This window comes from Panthera tigris, chromosome F3 (genome assembly GCF_018350195.1).
Source record: "Panthera tigris isolate Pti1 chromosome F3, P.tigris_Pti1_mat1.1, whole genome shotgun sequence".
Lineage (NCBI taxonomy): Eukaryota > Metazoa > Chordata > Mammalia > Carnivora > Felidae > Panthera > Panthera tigris.
The window spans coordinates 62,690,958-62,710,110 of NC_056678.1; the positions used below are offsets into that span (position 1 = coordinate 62,690,958).

Here is a 19,153-nt window from a genome sequence, read left to right on the forward strand (position 1 = left end):
CAATTATTTATACACAGCAATGATCCCCGAGCAATTTGAGACTGATATAATCTATACTGTCTTTTGAAATCATAGAGGTCTTGATTAATTTGATATTGTAACAGCACTCCAACCGGTCGTAAGAGTTAAGTTGCTTCAAGTGTATGTGCCTCTGGCCTTAAGGAGTAAAGAACCAAACTTTCCCAGAAGGTAAGACCGGACTACATTCGAAAACGGGTGCCACGGAGGCCAGCAAGTCTGTGCAGGGTCATGTTGACACATAACTAACTGCCTGGGCGCCTGCTTCTCCTGCACACGGCCCCCCTCCCTTCTCCCATGCCTTCTCCTTTAAAACGCTCCAGCTTCACCTGGATGGGGAGATGGTCTTTGAGAAGTTAGTCTTACGATCTTCCCAGGTCGCTGGCTTCCTTGAATAAAGCATCCTTTGTTTCCCACCATCACTTGTTTCTCGAGTGTTGATTTTGAGTGGGGAGCAGCTGAACCCGAGTTCAGAACTGGTTCTCTGTCCACTGATAATATCAGCTAGTTTAGAAATCCCTTATCCTCTACCAATAAAATTATATTAAAAATAAATCCTATTATTTAAATATTGGATTCCTAAATAATCACAGTTTTTTTCAATTTTTTAGAGAGAGAGTGGGGGAGGGGGTAGAGGGGCAGAGAGAGAGAGAGAGAGAAAGTGAGAGAGAGAATCCCAAGCAGGCTCCATGCTCAGTGCAGAGCCCAACTCGGTGCTTGACCCCATGACCCTATGATCCTGACCTGAGCCAAAATCAAGAGTTGGTTGCTTAACTGACTGAGCTGCCCAGGGCCCCAAAACTTCGTTATTGTTCTCTGGATGGAACTCAGCTCCTACCCTTACCCCATGTTTCAACCATTCTAAAGAAACCACACTTTAACAATATTTTCTGGGAGTCCTAAGACTAAAGTTAACCCCAATCTTTACAGTCTAGACCCAAAGGCTCCTTTTAAAGTGTCCTAGGGCTCAGAAGTGACATGTAAAGGGAATACAACTCCATGTTTGTCCCGTGGCAAACTCATTCCTACGAGGGCAGGGGTGGGGGGAGGGTGCAGATTCTGAAGAGTCAGCATCACCACAATCTGGGGATGACAAGAGTACAGGACTATGAGTTAAGTGAAGGCAGGAAAAGCAGAGTGAGATGGGCAGTCTCCTACTAGCGTGATGTCCGTCCCATCCAAGGGGGAAACCTTGGTCTCTGCTTCCTTCTTTCATTTGAAGTTGGGGCTTTCAAAGTTCTTTAACATTCACGGGATGGGCTGAACCACTAGAGGGGCCAGAGAGACTAAGAGAACGGAAATCTGTTGACAACACATGTCATTGAATTTTGTATTTTAAAAAATATTTTATCGCGTGTAGGACACAGCTCAGTAAAAGTTATAATATATAGTTTACTGATAGGTGAATTAGTATGACTTTCATCTTCCCAAACTAGTCATCTTGAGTTTGTATTGTTTGTGAGCTGTTTTCCTGGAAACCAGAAGAACCTGGTACACAATGATTGATCCCGTTTACCCCTGGCAAAACTTGGTCCCTTGACCACCATAGTAAATTGACTATTTACTGCCTTATAAAATAAATTTTGCTCTACCCTGAACCCTGAAACCGATCTTTGGTTTCTTTTATGGTACCTGAAACAGTCCTCAGGTAGACAAAGATCAGTAAAGTTACCTTTAGCACCCATGACAGAGCTCTATTCTGGGTCCTCAGAAACCTCTCCAGAACTAACTTGTCTCTGGTTTGCAAACAGGGTCAGAAACAAAACAAAACCAAACAAACAAACAAAACAGCTACCGTGGGGCCATGTAGCATTTCTCGTGGGTGTTTTTTATCTGTCTCCTCTTCCAATCACCGTACATCCAGCCTGGACCAAACCTGCTTTAAGAGTGGGATTTTACCCATTTCCTCAGGTAGCAAGAGGTAATATGTCTTATTATAAGACATATAACCCGTAAGGAGTTATTGTTCGGTGTGATTCAAGGACCAGAAGATGAGTGTGTATGTTTCTTTTTCAAATACGAAATGAATAGAAAATTGTAAGTGGCGACAAATCAGTTTGTAGTGCTCAATATTAAGCAAAATAGAGTCCCCGAAGTTGTTAGTTAAAAGATAAAAGAGCAGGGGCGCCTGGGTGGCTCAGCTGGTTGAGCGTCTGGCTTCGGCTCAGGTCATGATCTCTCGGTGTGTGAGTTCGAGGCCCGAGTCGGGCTCTGTGCTGACAGCTCAGAGTCTGGAGCCTGCTTCGGATTCTGTGTCTCCCTCTCTCTCTGCCCCTCCCCCACTCATGCTCTGTCTCTCTCTGTCTCAGAAATAAACATTAAAAAAATTTTTTTAAATAAATAAAACATAAAAGAGCAGACTTAATATGTGTCCTCAGAACAAATTACATACTCAGATACATGCACAGCATATACCTATGCTGTATCACTCACACCCACCTTTAAAGCTTGGCGACAGGTGTTGACCATGGAATTGGACCTCTTTGAACATCTCTGCTCTGTTACTTTTTTTTCTCCTTTGCCTCCGACCCACTCCCACTACACAGATATTTGCATCCCCGGGCCTTTGGTACTGAAATCACACTAGATACTTTGGGGGTCTGAGTGTGCGTTCGTGAATTATTGTCCTCTGAGAATTTTTATCCATTCTCTACCATGGCCATCGCTGAAAAAACATATAATTCTTCAGAAAATTCAAAGTATAAATTTATTCTTCAGAGACCAAGAAACATGTTGTAGGGGTGGCTGGGGGGGGGAGGGGAGGTTCACCTTAATGTGTCGTATGAAGACTCGGTCTGTATTCTGTTCATAGTTTTTGTTGCTTTTTGTATGCGTGGTCTGTCTCGAGCCAGACGATCTTTGGATTTGGGAGGGATTTCTATGTATCAGGCAAGACAACTTTGTAATAACAATAAAGCATCCTCTATTAATTCCGGACTGGACTCTCCGGAGCTGGACTAATGGGACGACACAAAACTCCAGGTCTCTAGTACGTTTGGATGTGCCAGAGACCCAGACGCTTTCCTTCCCATACACAGTCAAGGAATAGGAGACAGGCTTGCGCAAGAGACCCTCTACCGACCCCGCGCACCCCGCGCACCCCCCGCACACCCTTGGCTCTGCCCCCTTGCCCCGTCACTGCTCCAGAAAGACTGTAAGGAGTGACGATCGCAAAGCCAGGAGCCGGCGCTATTTGCACAGAAGAAGGATCCGTCAGTAGCATATTTCTTTAATCATTGTTATTTACAATTTATCATCTGACAGACTTACAGAGAATAAATAAAGAAAATATACAATTGGTATCTTGTTTCCTTTTCTAATACAGAGAATTTTACCTATTCTGTTTCGGAATGACTAGGATAGTTTTAAGCAGAAATCAATCAGTTTGCTCTTTGCCCCTTGACGAGACACATCATCCTCCAAAGCCTGCAAAATGAGGCTCAGATATTCCCTCCTCGTAGGAAGAGTGAGCCGTGTTGATTCAGAAACTCAACCCTTAGGAAGTTACCAGACAACAGGGTAGAAAAAATAGGATATCATGAGTAGTAAAGGGCATAAAATGAATAGGCTAGATTACAAACTCTTGGTGTGTTTGCAGGAATCCTCCCCAATTTCAACTATTTCCAAGCCTCTTTGCAAGAAAACAGGTTTTCACTCAAAGTAATTGCCTTATCACATTATGCTTTCCCAGTAAGTCTTTGTGCAAAGTCTCCCCTTATATGCAATTGTGAATGTGGGTAAGCACAGGCCTGCTTGGGACTTTGACCTTTCTCCTTTACAAGTTCTTGACCAGGTGTCTGCAGGAGAAACCAAAGAGCTTCAAATGGGCTGGGTTTGGGGCTCTTGCTGGGGTGCATTGCAGAGAACTGCCTTGAACTGCTGTCGAAACACCTCAAGGAATGAGGTATTTCCATAGATCAATGTCATCGTTAGAAAATATACAAACTGAGAATGAACTTCACCAGGTACAAGTCTGGGCACTTTTTTCTCTCTCTTCGTTTGAAAATAAACCCTCTACGATATAGCAAAGCAATTCTCCCTAAATTCACCCCAGTTACGCTGAATGACAAGTTTCGGTTTCTATCTTTTATTCATTCAAAAAACAACACTCAGCAAATATTTGCTGAGTGCTCACTACATGCTTGGAACTTTACAGGACACAGGCTAAGCAGTGTGAACACGGTTACCGCCTTGTGACCCTTAAATAGGGCACGTTAAAGATGCCATCTCAAAACACAGCTGCGATCCACAAACCCAGAGTTTCAACTGCCCCCAAAGTTGCTTCTGTGTTTACATTTAATTTGGTCCAATGTACCTGCCATTCCGTTTAAGAATTGGTATTTAGGCAAATTAAATGTCTGTACTACCCTGAAAATTGTGTTCATCACACGTTAGGGGACCCTATGCCACTGTACTCTGTTCCTTCCACAAGCCGGCCCTGGTGCCATCAACTAAGTGCCACCTAGCTCTTGACCAAAAGACCCGTTTACCCTAAGTCCCCTGCTTGCCACCATCACAAATCTTACCACTTGTAGGAACTGCAGGAACCATCTAGAACGTCCTACAACTGATTCTCTAGCCATCAAACTACGTGCGGGTCTCACTGTCTTTTGTGTTTCCAAATCCTTCTGAGTTGTTTTTGGGTTGTTCCAGAGGCTAAACAGCAAAACTAGTCAGAAAATGTGGAAGCGGTCTAGGCAGGATCTTTCTCATTGACAAAGGAACACATTAATTTGTTGTATTCTCTCTAGAATTTTGTAGGATTGTAGTGTGTTTCCTGCTGCATCCCACACAGGGCCAGGCTACAAATCAGAAAGGGATAAAGTATCCAGAAACTAAATAAATACATGTAAAAAAACTGGTGACATCTGAGTGAGGTCTGCAGTTTAATGAATAATATTTCAAATGTCAATTTTCTGGTTTTGAGAATAGACTACGGTCACATGTGATGTTATCAATGGGGAAAGCCTGGTGTTAGGGAAAGACCGCTCTACTATTTTTATAACTTCTTGTGAGTCTTAAAGTATTTCAAAATAACAAGTTTTTAAATAAAAGATACACCAAGTAAATAATTACCCACCACTTGTCTGCCCCATCAAGCAATGCAGCTAATCGTGCCAGAGAACTAAAAATGCCAGAAATCCAATCACCGTTGACCATTCTGGTCTCTTTCCGTATTGATTCAGCATTCCAAGGCATTTACCAAGTGGAAAAGGCGTTCATCCGTTTCTATAAAAATGTTAACTTTCAATTCAAGAAGGACTTCCCAGCATAGATCAGAATCTGCAATCAGTATTCCAGAAATTTTTAGGGACCTACCGTATACACTGCCAGAGGTCAGAGATCTTACTGAAAAGGCCAAGACGGCAGGAACATAAATTCCAGTTAGGATCAAAGACTTATTAACCATATGCTGGAAGTGATCTGGGCCCTGGCTGTAATTTTCTTCATTTTCTTTTCAGTTTTGGGCAAAACAAGATGCTGTTCTGCTTTGGAATATTTCCTTGGAATATCTTCATCTCTCCCTCTTGCAGACACTCCCCCTCTTCTGTTCCCCTTTACTCAAAACATATGGCTCAGCCCCACATCATGGCTTCCTCGTGGGAAGTCTGGATGGGACTAGAGAAACACATGGTTCCAACGTGGCGTATACCTCTCCGCATAGATATCAAGTGAGATTTGGTCTTGTCTAACTTTGGCCTATTATTTCAGTGTTTCCCTGTGGCTTTTCTGGGCACAGCAGTGATGGGCATTATTTTAAATGGCTTTGATCGACAGAAGCAAGGGAAGGGAAACAACGCCCCGTGAACTGCCATAAATCATTTCCAAAGCGGCACTTGGGAAACACAGTCCAGTTCAAGCAAAGGAATGGTCTCTTCCCACCACCGTTATCCCCAGCGCCTGCGGGGTCCAGAATACACTTCGACGGGGCGCCCCCTCACCCGCCCCCGTCTGAAATTAGGTCATTCCCTGATGGTTGCTTATGTGTTTTCATAAGGACCTTCCCTTTCCAAAAACTCTGAAAAGCTCCCTTCCTTTTCATACACCGCACCTGACTTTTCATTTTTTAATAAATACTTTTATCGTCTGTGCCATCCAGAATTTCTTTCCCTACACATATTTACCTTTTATCTCCAATAACACTTACATTTTCTGCCCTCTCTCGGATCTCTCTTCCGAGACTTGCTTTCGTGCTTCGGCATGGATTCTCACCTGCCCCACCTGTTTCTGCCTTGCCGCCCTGACTCACCCAGGGTCCTTCCCCTGCACTCTCCCTTACCTTTTTTTGTGTAGCCTTCTTTCTAGTCCCCACCCGCCTCCCCACTCAGGCACATGCACATTCGTTTATTCTTTTTCTTTGTTGGTTACTCCATTTCCATATAATGCTCTTCCTCATACTGTCTTGTGGACTTGTACGTGATCTTTCCACGGCATCAAGACCACGCTTTCCCCTCTGTGCCTCCTTCCGTACCAGATCCCTTCTGATCACACAGGTGTCTGGACAGCACATCCAGATTTGGACCTAGTTAGCAGCACATTCACCAGCAAAAGTACAACGTGAAATCTGACGATCCCAAAACACAATCTGGATATGAAGCAGTTCATATCTATCGCGAAGGGGATGACTCACTACGAAGGTCAACAAGGCCTCCGTGGTTCGCTGTCCCCTTTCCTATCTCCTTTTCTCAAAGCTCCCAGCTACGTCTTTCTCATCGAAGTTTGAGCTACTTTGAAATTCTACGTACTAAGCCTTCTTCACCATGCCCTGCTTTTGGGTTTCTTTGGTCCGTGCAGCGAGGCTCTGCGGGCATGGCCGGGCTAGGAGCTAGAGCAGGGTCTCTAAGGTAGGAGTCTCAGTGCCAGAAAGCTTCCTCCTCCTTCTTCCTCCGTTCCTCCTGAACGGGCTTGGGAGCCACGTGAAACCAATTACTCTGTGGCTCAAGGCCAGGAAAATCCAGACACGTTCAGTTTATCTCCAATACGATTTTCTTTTTATATGGGGGATCATGGAATGCGTGCGGTGGTTTGAGGCAGAAGTGTGAAAAGAAAGAAGTGGAGAGATTAGGCAAAGACGGGGAGATGATGTTATTCTCTCTGGCCACATAAGAAGCCGGGGGCGCGGGCTGCATGTGGGTCTACCAGAGGCAGGTGCATAACGGAGGATAGGCCATAGGCCTGGATTTCACCTGCAGCGAGGTGAGTAAACTTCCGTGTCAATGTGCCCAGACGAAACAGGGTTTCTGGGTGGCTCTGTGAGGGTGTTTCCAGAGGACTTCAGCATCTGAATTGGTGCACTGAGTGAAACAGACTGCCCTCTCTGGTGTGGGCCGCTCGGGAAAAGATGCAAAAGACAGGAGGGGAGTCTGCTCTCTCTGCCTGACTGCTGAACTTGAACGTCAGTCTTCTCCTGCCCTCCATTTTCCTGGAACTGGGCCCCACCCACTTCCCTGGGTTTGCAGCTGCAGGGGACAGCTTGTGAGACTCCTAATCACATGGGCCAAATCCTTATAATAAATTTATATGTGTGTGTGTGTGTGTGTGTGTGTGTGTGTGTGTGTATACATATGTATCCTATTGGTTCTGTTTCTCTAGAGAGCTCTCGAATACATGAAGTTAACACGGGTCTTGAAAGCAGTGTGACAGGTCCTGGGACATAGGAGAATGAGTCTGGCCCTGCAATGTCAGATGAGATAATGTCTATGGAAATGCCTGATGAACTTGAAAGCGCCGTACAAGCGGCCGCTGTTACTATGACTATGACAGTGCGTTCCCTGCATCGTTGCTTTTGCTGACCTCGATCGGCAGAGCAGGACAACCACGTGACCAGATGACAGAATCTGCGTCAACTCTAGATGCAATTTTCCAGCCAGCACGGAACCTATCAGAACTGGGCGAGGTTTCAAGGCCGTCTAACCCCATCCCCTCATTTTACGGCTAGGGAAAGTAAAGTCTGGAAAGGTGAAGTGATTCCAGAAAGTGTGAAGAATAACACACTTGGCTTGAGGCAGAAGTAGGATCAGAGCTCCAAGCCAACGCTCTCCTGACCCCCACGCCAATGATCTCAGCAGAGTTAGCCCTGGCAGAGACTGCAGCCCAGAGTTGAAGGGCAGCTATGGGAGAAGGTGTCTGCTCACGTCACAAGACCGTCTGGGGAACTTGGGCACTTGCCTTCTGCGGTAGCCTGGAGAGATGTTAAAGGCTGAACCAGGGAGGACAGTCAAGTCCCTGAGCGACTGTGCGCAGGGGGCCGGGTGAGGGCTAGGGAAGCAGACCCAAGATCTCAAGACTATTTCTTACACTTGGGAAGCGTATTCTGTAACCTTTTCTTGTTGCTCCCTCGGAGGGAATGGAGGGGCCCCCTTTCCTGCTTCCCATTAAGTCTGAGGCCTCGTGGAGGAGAGAGCTCATCATCTGTTCCGAGGGGACTCTTACTAGATAGCGTATCAGTTTCCGTGGCTTCTGAACCCAGAACCCCAGGATTTCTTTCCTGCTGGCCGCACCATCCGCCGGGGTAAGAGCCTCCACACGAAGCAGGAGCAGTGAGGGACTTCTCTCTCACACTCACCCTGTGCCTCTCTACAATCAAGGACTCGGAGGGTCAACCATCTCATACAACCATTTACCTTGGGTTTCAAAGCCTCTCCCTTCCTTGCCTGGCTCCTCAGCCTGCATCTGAAACTCTTCGGCAACAAAGGACTCCCCCCGACCTCTGGAGGTGACCCGTTCACCGTCGTGTGTTCTGCTGCTTATGCTCGCTCTAATAAGGAGTGGAAAGCTATCTCTTTGCGACTTTCCCTCGTTGGCCCTAGGTCAACATTTTGGAAACACTCAGAACAGACCTACTCCCTACTCCACCGGGCCTTCAGGTATTTGTGCCAGAGAAACTCACACACACACCCCAGCCCACGGGTCCCCTAGGGGATGCACCTAATAAAAGAGCTGAAAGACTTGGAAAAGACGAACCAAAGGACCCACGGTACGGATATCAAAACACCAGTCTCTACTGATTCAACACCAGGCTGTCACTGAAACACATGCCTGAAAATATCTGAGCAAGTGGGGGACCCTCAGCAGAAATCACAAGGGAATAGTCCACGTGTTACCTGCCCTCCATAGACTTCTTTTCCTATGTCCATTCTCTGTTCAGGAACCCTTCCACGCACAAGGTACTTTTTTGGCAAATGACGATTCCCCTTCACACGGCCTTGCGGTACGCTCTCTCCTACACACACTCTCTGTATTTCCTATGCATCTAGACCTCCCCCTTGACCCCGCCCACAAAATGAACAAAACACCCATTCTGAGAACCTGGGGTTTTTCAAGCATGTATCATCCACTTTGACAGGAGAAGGAAAGGCAGAGGGTAGGACGTGTCCAGAGGCCACATTAGGAAACTCAGAAATCTCTGATCAGTTACCGAATACCAACCATCTCATCGGATTCTCCACGCTTACCGAGCGTCTTCCCTAAGCTTAATCCCACGTTTCCTAAGATATCAGTATTCTTCAAGTTTTTTCTTTCTGAAGATACATTTTGAAAGGTGACATGGAAAAATATTGTAGCATTTGCACATTTATAAACATAGCATATTTAACCTTTATAAATTATCTAAATTGTCTAGCTTGCTATCCAACACTTTGGTATATTAAGTAAGATTTCTTTACTAGATTTTATCTTTCCTAGGATTTTTTTTTTCTTTTTGAGTTCTTTAATGTAAAAAAAAAAAAAAAAAAGAGTATATATGGGTCAGGGGTAGAGAGTGGGGGAGTGGAGTGAAGGCAGGCCAGGGACAGAGACAGAGAAGTGAATAAGCCTCCGTCCCCCGGGCCCATTCAACGTCCGGATGGAGTGGCTTAGGCGTGGGTGAGTGGTAGGTCTCATGAGAAGGACCTGGGCCATCGGAATGTCGCCAGGCAGTGATAGCGTCACTCGTCCCCTTGCTGAAGGAGCAGAAGGTGGATCTCCTGGAACGAAGGACGATGCTTGGTGTCTCTTCTCCAGCAACTGAGCATCAGCTTGTACACAGAGTCAGGGCAGATGGCAGGCTGGGGGAGGTAGGTCTTTGAAAACAAAGGTGAACAGAAAACAAGGATGTTAAGAAGCGGGGCGGGGGGGGGGGGGAGTGTGGTTGCATTATAGTTTTGTCTGCCTCCCTCCCTGCTTGAACTTGAAAACTAAAACGGGTGTGGTGTCTGTTCTTCCCGCTCACATCTCGGCCCCCGTCCCTTTGCTTGTCTTGCCCAGTTGTTTGCAGCAGCGTTTCCTGATGAACCATTCTGAGGTCCCCACTGTCACACAAAAGACGAAACTCTAGCCAAAAAGAGGTCTCAGACTGAAAAGCAAGTTGTTAGAACACCAAGTCCTCCGGTTACGGCCCAAGTGTTGAGGTTTATCTTGGCCGAGCCCATCACGGCAGGGGCAGAAAGTGAATTAGGTGGTCTCAGCTCCTCTACCAGAATAGGACCCCAGCCGGATGCAGACGCCGGAATGCTGGAAATATCCATGTTGCTCCTACCATAATGTTCTCTGGGACCCCCTGTCCCTGATTGGGCCACGCAGAGGAGTCTGCTGACCTCAGAGTCCACCTTGCAGCTGACAGTATTGAGAAACTGCTGTCCCTACACTCTAATGTCAAACTTAAAATTTGAATACGGACATTTTAGGAATAAGATTTAAAGTAATGAAATTTTGTAGACTATAATAAAGTTTAACTTTGACAAGTTATGTTTAGTGATTAAGGTGCTAAATGTAATAAATTTTTATCGAAAATTGCAACTTTTGCTTAGAGGGGAGAAGTTTACTGAGCATATAATGGTAATATCTGATTTTGACCTCAGCTTCATTCAATAACTTAACTTTGCTATTTGACCCCTTGGTAGTGGGTGAAAATACATTTGGCTCACTACTAGTAGTGAAGATGAACTGGGGGACCCTTTTAAGCTGAGTATTTAAAAATAAATAAGAAAAATAAAATCCTGGGCATTGTTAGAAATTAAAACTAGAATAGGTCAACCTGGTGTCATGATGTATTAGTCCAGGAGAAAAATCACTCTTTTCCTTGGTCCGCTCACTTGGCCTTGGTCCACTGCACACAGGAGTGAATTTGCCCTTTGTCATGGTATGAACGCAATTATTTTACAACCAAGACAGGTCATTTGGATCCCCTGCTCCCAAAAGATCTACAGAGCAGCAAGATAAAGGGAAATCCCAGGCCCTCTTCCTCTTGCTTTCAACTTGCATATTGTCTTATCTCTTCTTATCTTTTGTTTATCTTTTGCTTATCTTTCTTATCTTTTGCTTACTTCGATGTATTTAAGGATTTAAGTTCTTTTCTTTTCTTTTCTTCCCCCATCCCCCCAATGTGGGGCTCGAACTCACAAACCGTGAGACCATGACCTGAGCTGAAGTCGGACCCTTAACCAACCGAGTCACCCAGGCGCCCCTACGTTTTCATTTTCTGCAGGCCTTCTCCCTCTCACTAGCTGGCTTCAACTGCCACCCTCCAGGGTGCTGTGGCCAGGCCACTTTGGGGAGGCTCAGTGCTCCAGCCACATCAGCAAGCTCCAAATCCGACAGGTCACGGGGTCTTTACAAACCGAGTCACTAAAGAAATGTTAGAGTATCCTGACTGGGAATTGGGACCCTCGTCAGCGTGGGACCCCGCTGTTCCCCGAGTTCTGGACACATCTGCTCATCTCCCGGCACAACAGTCCAGAAACGTTGCTAAATATTTAGTCCAAACCAAGTTTTTAGGTACTGCCAATGAATCCCTTATTCATTTTTTAAACTTATATTTTTGTTCTTAGTGTTTCAACCAGGAAGATGAACCATACGGTCCACAGCAAGAAATAGTGAGAGAGCAGATTTGATTTCCTGCTGTCTTCGAGTCGCGGAGGCACCTGGCGGAACGGATCCCTGCCATGTGGATCAGGCAGAGTGTATGGCTGGCAGGGGTGGTGGGGGGGGCAGACCTCAGTTTTTCACGTTCTCTGGATAATTAGTGACCAAAGACTGCCATCCATGTAGCCCATCTCCCGGCTCCGGCTATCCTGCTAAGTCAGGACTTTCTTCTTCTCACCTTGTGGAGCACCCAGGTGCATACCCTCCCACCCCCAGCAGTTCTCACCTGCCTCCCTTGGTCCCGGAAGAACTCTCCAGTATTCTCAATGACCTGCTCATCAGACAGCTGGGAATAGGGCTGCTCCTGGCAAAAGGTGAACGTCTCCCACAGAGTCACCCCAAAGGCCCACACGTCACTCGCTGTCGTGAATTTGCCCTGTTCACGTAAGGAAGAGAAGAGGAAACCAGGATAGCCGGTGCATGATATGCGCAGGTGAGGTCTGCATGACCTGGTCACCCCCTTCCACTCCCCAGGGCAAGGAAGACTGGGACTGCCAAGATGTGCTTGGAGAATCTAAAATGGCAAAATGGGGCGCCTGGGTGGCTCAGTCAGTTGAGCGGCCGACTCTTGGTTTCAGGTCAGGTCACGATCTCACAGTTCGTGACATGGAGCCCCGTGATGGGTTCTGCACTGACAGCGTGGAGCCTGCCTGGGATTCTCTCTCTCCCTCCCTCTCTGCCCCTCCCCGACTCGTGCACTTGCACACTCTCTCTCTCTCAAAATAAACAAACTTAAAACAACAACAACAACAAAATGAAGTTGCTTGGGCCTCAAGCTGCAGATCATTGTCTTGTCCCCCGTGGCCTCAGCTTAGACCTGCTTCTCTTGGGGATGAGATCCCAGGGCTGAAAGAGGTGCAGCCGTAAGCCACCTGACTCTCCCACCAAGTGTCAGAAGCTCAAACTTCAGGCTGTAGGGTAGCCTTGGGAAAATGCCCATGGGAATGGCAAAATTAGAATGGAAAGTCAATCGCCTTTACGTTAGAGACAGAGAAATTTAGTTTAGGTGCCCGAAGTCCCTGGGAGAATGCAGGACCCTTGCTTCCCAGGTCAGGGAGAGTCCCAGTCTTGAAGGGTAGACTAACACGTGACAGCAATGGGATTCAGATGTAATCAGCATGCGTTAAATACGTGCACATTTTCTATTCAATAAGTACAACCCTCAAGTAGATGAGGTTATTTATCCTTATTTATTTGGGTCAGAAAAGTGAGACAAGAGACGTTTACTAAAAATCTCCTAGATAGCAAGACCATTAGTCATGGAAAAACTGAGATTTGGAACAGGACCCTCTGAATCCCAGACTAATAATCTTTTACAACACTCTATAATACCTTCAAAGAGAGCACTGCTCAATAATCACATCAGAAATGGGAAAAATGTGTGAGTCACGTGTAGATGGTAAAGATCCTTGTAAGGACTTATGTAATCTGGTGTATACACGGCAGCATTCATAATAGTGGGAATCAGAAAAACACTGACATCTCAAATTACAGAGATATCATTAAATTATCGGCTATACACACACCATAGGGTATGATGCAGCCATTAAAATCCCATTTTTGTAAATGTTTTACTTATTTTTGAGAGAGAGAGAGGCAGAGAGAGAAGGAGACAGAATGTGAAGGAGGCTCCGAGCTATCAGCACAGAGCCTGACCCAGGGCTCGAACTCGTGAACCGTGAGATCATGACCTGAGCCAAAGTTGGATGCTTAACCGGCTGAGCCACCCAGGCGCCCCTAAAATCACCTTTTTGAAGAACGTTTAATGACATAGGAAATGCTAATGTTGTAGAGTTATATGTGCATCGTATCGTCCCAATTATGGAATGTAATTATCTGTACACAGGAGTCCCCCTTATCTGTAGTTGCACTTTCCACGATTTCAGCTGCCCACGGTCAACCGCGATCCAGAAGCCAAGAACGCTCTGCCCACGCTACGTGGTAGCCTAACGTCACTTCACGACACCTACGCAATTCACCTACTTCATCTCCTCATGTAGACATTGTATCATCCTACATCATCACAAGAGGAAGGGGGAGCACAGTACGATATTTTGGAGACAGAGAGAGAGAGAGAGACCACGTTTGCGTAACTTTGATGACAGTATCTTGTTATAAACAGAATCTTGTTATACGATATAATATAACAATATTATTATTGTTTTTACCCTGTTACTGTGCCAAATTTATACATTAAGCTTTATTATAGGTATGTATGTATGGGGGAAAACAATATATATAGGGTTTAGTACTACGTGTGGTTTCAGGCATCCACTGGAGGGTCTTGGAACATCTCCCCTGCAAATAAAGGGAGGCTACTGTGTATATATATACATATACATATATGTACACGTATATGTACACACACATACACACACACATCTATATATACACAGAAATGTGTGTACAGAAAATAACCCTCAAAGGAAATATGCCAAACTACTAATAATGGATATCTTGGTGAGAGAAAGGAAATAGCTATATATATTTTTTCATTTCAAATTTAATTAATGAATCCTTTAAGAACATGAAAGAGGAATAAACAGATTAACTATAAACAAGGAAAGCTAGATTGCTCCCAGGCTTTTCTCAGTGATGTTAATTTAGCCAATTAAGACAAAATTAACTGTGTGCAGCATGGCAGGAAGTAAATGTTTAAGTCTAAAAATTCCATAAATCAGCTAAGTGGTATAAAACCAACAATAAAATATCTCAAATATACACGGCCAGAAAATACACCTCCAAAAGAGACATTTGAAAAACTATTCACTCATGGTCCAGAATACCAAGCGTTGAATAAAAATTATAAAGTGGAGGCACCCGGCTGGCTCAGTCGTTTGGGCATCCGACTCCTGGTCTGACTCAGGTCACGATCTTGCGGTTCGTGAGTTCAAGCCCTGACACGGGCTCTGTGCTCACAGTGTGGAGCCTGTTTGGGATTCTCTCTCTCTCTCCGTCTCTCTCTCTCTCTCTCTCTCTCTCTGCCCCTCTCCTGCTCATGTTCTCTCTCTTTCTCTTCCTCTCAAAATAAATAAATAAACTTAAAAGTGGGTCCCTATGCACCATATGCACCTGCCTCCACGTCAGTCGCTAAGGTAGGGCTTACAGACGTGAGGGACTCACCAGTAAGATGCTCTCCCAAGACATCCAGCGGATAGGGAGGACTGCCCGGCCCTGGATCCGGTAGTAGTCACCGCTGTACAGGTTTCTGCTCATCCCAAAGTCAGCTATCTTGATGGTATAGTTCTTACCCACCAAGCAGTTTCGTGTGGCCAGGTCTCGGTGGACAAAATTAAGAGAGGAAAGGTACTTCATACCAGAGGCTATCTGGGTAGCCATAAACTTCAGGTTGGCATAACTGAGGGAATAAAAAGGAAGAGAGAAAGTAGCCTGTGGAAAGAGGGAGCCGTGAAAGGCGTGCGTTCCCTGGGTGCTTCCTACGAACTGGAGTTTCGACCTCAGCATCCCTTCTCTGCTCTCCGTGAATCTCCTTGCTTTCCCCCGCAGGACAGTTGCTCCATTATTCCCTGCATACTAACCTCCCTGCCATCCCAGAACACCAAGGTACTTTCAAGTTCACCCCTCCGCTTCTTCAGAGCCCAAGTTTGTCTCAGGAACACACAGAAGGGACAGACGAGCTGGCTTGCTTACCTGACAGTGGGTGCGTTGCTGGAGGCAGAGCTGGGGGGCTCGTGGCGGGAAAGAAACTGATTGAGATCTCCATTCTCCATGTACTCAGTGATCATGCACAGAGGGTCCTCGGTGATGCACACAGCTAAGAGGCGGATGATGTTTGGGTCCTTGAGCCGGGACATGATCTTTATCTCCTTAAGAAAATCGTTCCTTTGGAGGACACAGACACGGGTAAGCCCAGAGGTTGCCAGGGTTAGAAACAGGAAGGGGAAGAAGACACGGCAAAGCCTGGTCCCACCCATTATTCCAAGTCTTGTCTCCCTTTGGATAACCTTTGAGAGGACAGAGAAGTTGGCACCCGGACACTGTCTCATTCTAGTCACCCTGGAATCGGATGCACCCTCTTCAACTGAAATCTTTTGGAGAACACGAACCATGATCTGCTCACATTTGAATCCCTAGAACCTGACAGAAGGCCCACCACGTAGAAAATGATTACCATTTGCTGAATCGAATACACGCTGCTAACAACGAGTCTGCGAAATCAAACTTTTCACTGGTAATCGTATCTTAAGTGCCCTGGGGATTTACCTTTTTAAAAAGCCATGGAGTCACTCTATGAATAAAGCAAAGAAATCTTTTATAAAGTGAATAATCATCCTCTGGTTTATCTGATCATTCTTTTATTTTTCCCCCCTCATACTGGCTTTTCCTGATACAGGGCACACCAGCAGTCAGTCACAACACACACTGAGTAGCCCATTCAAAACAGAGCTGTTGAAAGCTCAGGGTGGTAATGTGGGGTCATTTCAAAAACAGCACTCGAGTGGCCAAGACCATTAACCTATTGAGTGCTTAGTGACAACCACCCTTGAGTCACAAAGTGGGCTATCACCTTCCCAGTAACAATAGCTGCGTTAGTGAGACCACTGGCCCACATTCTGGAAATATCGGAGCAGAGGAGTCATCTCCAGTGAGTTTTCTAGGAACCTGGACTGGCAGTCATATAGTGTTAATATAACACCCTTGAAATCAATGTAGTCGTGATGTGAAACCTGCCCTCTTGGATTCCCCCTCCATTCCAAACCAGGGGTTTCCACGGCTTTGGGGGGCAGGGCAGAGTCTAGGTCACCCATCACTGCTAAAGTGCAGTGGGTACAGGAGGAGAAACACCAAACCTCGCCAACCAAAACAATGGGCAAAGGCTTTGTCACATCGTACGCTTTCTTCCTCTTGCCACTCTCTCCAATCGTGTGCTAAGGCCAATATAAAGAATATTCCATCTCTCTAAGGGAGGCAGAGGATGTCATCAGTGCATACTGATGTCCTTAAGATTGAAATTCTCAGGGGCGCCTGGGTGGCTCAGTCAGTTGAGCATCTGACTTCGGCTCAGGTCATGATCTCACAGCTTGTGAATTCAAGCCGCGTGTGGGGTTCTGTGCTGACAGCTCAGAGCCTGGAGCCTGCTTTGGATTCTGTGTCTCCCTCTCTCTCTGTCCCTCCCCCGCTTGCTCTCTCTCTCTGTCTCTCTCAAGAATAAACATTAAAAAAAAAAAGATTGAAATTCTCACAGTTGAAATTCCAGTTCTGTTCCCTCACCTTTCTTCATTCCACATCCTGTCCATTGCAACACTTTTAGTGAAACTCTACCACCACTCGTGGAATTGACAATAATTTGGGGAATAGGAATAGTAAGTTTTCTCTCACTGTGAGTATCAGTGAGACTAATCAAGTCAACACAAATGGGAAAATACATACGTTACCCAGATGTGCAGACTTCTCTGAGACACAGACAACCAGCTTTCAACCAGCACGCCTCCCTGGGTGAGGATTAACTCACCATTACTGTAATGGAAAGGCTGTCAGACAACGGAGTATGGCTGGAAACTGCAATTTATGTGGCAAAGGATCCAAGAGACTATTAGCCAGTTTGGGAAACAGCTAAAAGGACTGTGGATCCTTTTGCTTTGAGGTCCATGGATACTTTTCCAAGTAGAGGTAGCTTCTCACTTGGGGGGTTGCTGGACACAGAAGAGAAGAAGCATAAAAGAGAAAAAAAAGGGATGAGAAAGTAAGTAGAGATGCGAAAAAAGGAGAACGGAAGAGACTCAGCAAGAGAGATGTGTGTGAACGTGGAAGTCTGCCAAGACGTGGTAATGACATTCAGGAGTATGTCTGTGCATAACCATGGCAGGAGCAAATATTCAGGCTGTTGTGTGTGTTGGGACGTACAGCTCTGTGCAGAAGGAGTTAGGAGGTAAATAGGTAGCTAATTCGATGGATGGTGGGCATTTGCGTCTGCCAGGGATGGAGGGGAGAGGAGACGAGGGCGACAGCCCATCAGAAAAATAAAGCATAACAGTGAAAGGTGAGGCAGCTCACAGACCTTCCCATCTCAAAAGAAAAAATTGCTCAAAGGTTTCCAGGGGTGTTCCTGATCCCGAAGGTGAAATACATAAGGGAGAATTCAAAATGCAGACCACAGACCTGGCGTTCTTGTTGGCATCTGCTCGGAGCATTTTCACGGCCACCAGGACAGGCTGGTTGGCACTGACATCTAGGGCAAAATCTTTGTCTTTGAACTTTTCCATCCCCTCCACTTCACAGAGATGAACCTAGACAAAAGTCACCTACTTTCAGCATCATCGTTTCTCCTGAAGATGCCTCAGTGCTCTTGCTGGGCATTTCCTGGAGACAAGCTAACTCTTAACAACTCCAGCAAAAATCATCAAGAGACTGTTAAGATGCGTGTGACACACCTTTAATTCAAATGGTTGACACACACAAGGGTAAAGTACCCAGCTGATATGACACGTTACTGCTTTGTGAAAGAAACATACATTGATTGGAACATTAAATATGTCAACGAATCTACAACATGGTATTTTATTACAGCACAGTCCATTATAAAATGTCACTTGGCATAAATGCTCCAACTTTGACTCAAGGGAGTTTAGTTACTGGATCATACAAAACACATGGCAATCTCCTCTCTAAGTCATCCTTTGGTATGGCGTCAGCAACATAAGTAACCCCGATGTATTATCAACAGTGTAACGAGCCTGTGTTTTCAACCCAGGGGACAGAATGAGTACCTACGACATCACAGACAGATGCCATGGACCCTTCTGCCCCCACCAACACCAAACCTACCCAAGGGTAGAGCGCCACCCATACTGAAAACCAATAACACATTCTTATATTTCATTTAGAGTTCAGATGGCACTGTTGAAGTGCCTATTGCCACTTAAATCATGGCTTGGAATTCTCAGAAGGTTCATGTGACCGATGGAAGAGTGCAAAGTCACTATTACGTGCATCACTCGGAGGGCAATTGGGAAGAGTGCTCCTCCTTATCTCAGTTGGCAGTTCATTCCCTGGTGGCTGATTCTGGGACTAAAGTCAGGGGCGAGGTTGTTTTTGACCACTTTACACATAACTCCCATTGAAAGGAAGAAAACAAAGTGCCTGTCAAGCAGCAAGATGTTCTTGGACAGTTTATAAAAGATGATCACATCTTATGGGTCCCCACCCTCTGTAACCTATCGTAAAAGTTGCTGAAAATATTGAATGTTTTTCAGGATATCTGAAGTCCAGTGAC

General features: G+C 45.8%; 1 protein-coding gene across 4 annotated transcripts in view; it reads right to left on the bottom strand.

Moving 5' to 3' along the window:
• Window positions 1-3,231: 3,231 nt before the first annotated feature.
• DDR2 (discoidin domain receptor tyrosine kinase 2) overlaps window positions 3,232-19,153 on the bottom strand; it is a 154,355-nt gene continuing 138,433 nt past the window's right edge. For 3 of the 4 annotated variants that reach the window (XM_042975993.1, XM_042975992.1, XM_042975991.1), the window contains 5 exons: window positions 18,040-18,167; window positions 15,571-15,762; window positions 15,043-15,277; window positions 12,146-12,295; window positions 3,232-10,079 (listed from right to left, as the gene is read on the bottom strand). In XM_042975993.1, the coding sequence (XP_042831927.1) occupies window positions 9,945-10,079; window positions 12,146-12,295; window positions 15,043-15,277; window positions 15,571-15,762; window positions 18,040-18,167 (840 nt within the window). In that variant the 3' untranslated portion in view covers window positions 3,232-9,944. The remainder of the gene's footprint in view (window positions 10,080-12,145; window positions 12,296-15,042; window positions 15,278-15,570; window positions 15,763-18,039; window positions 18,168-19,153) is intronic. The other variant, XM_042975994.1, reaches the window with a different exon arrangement.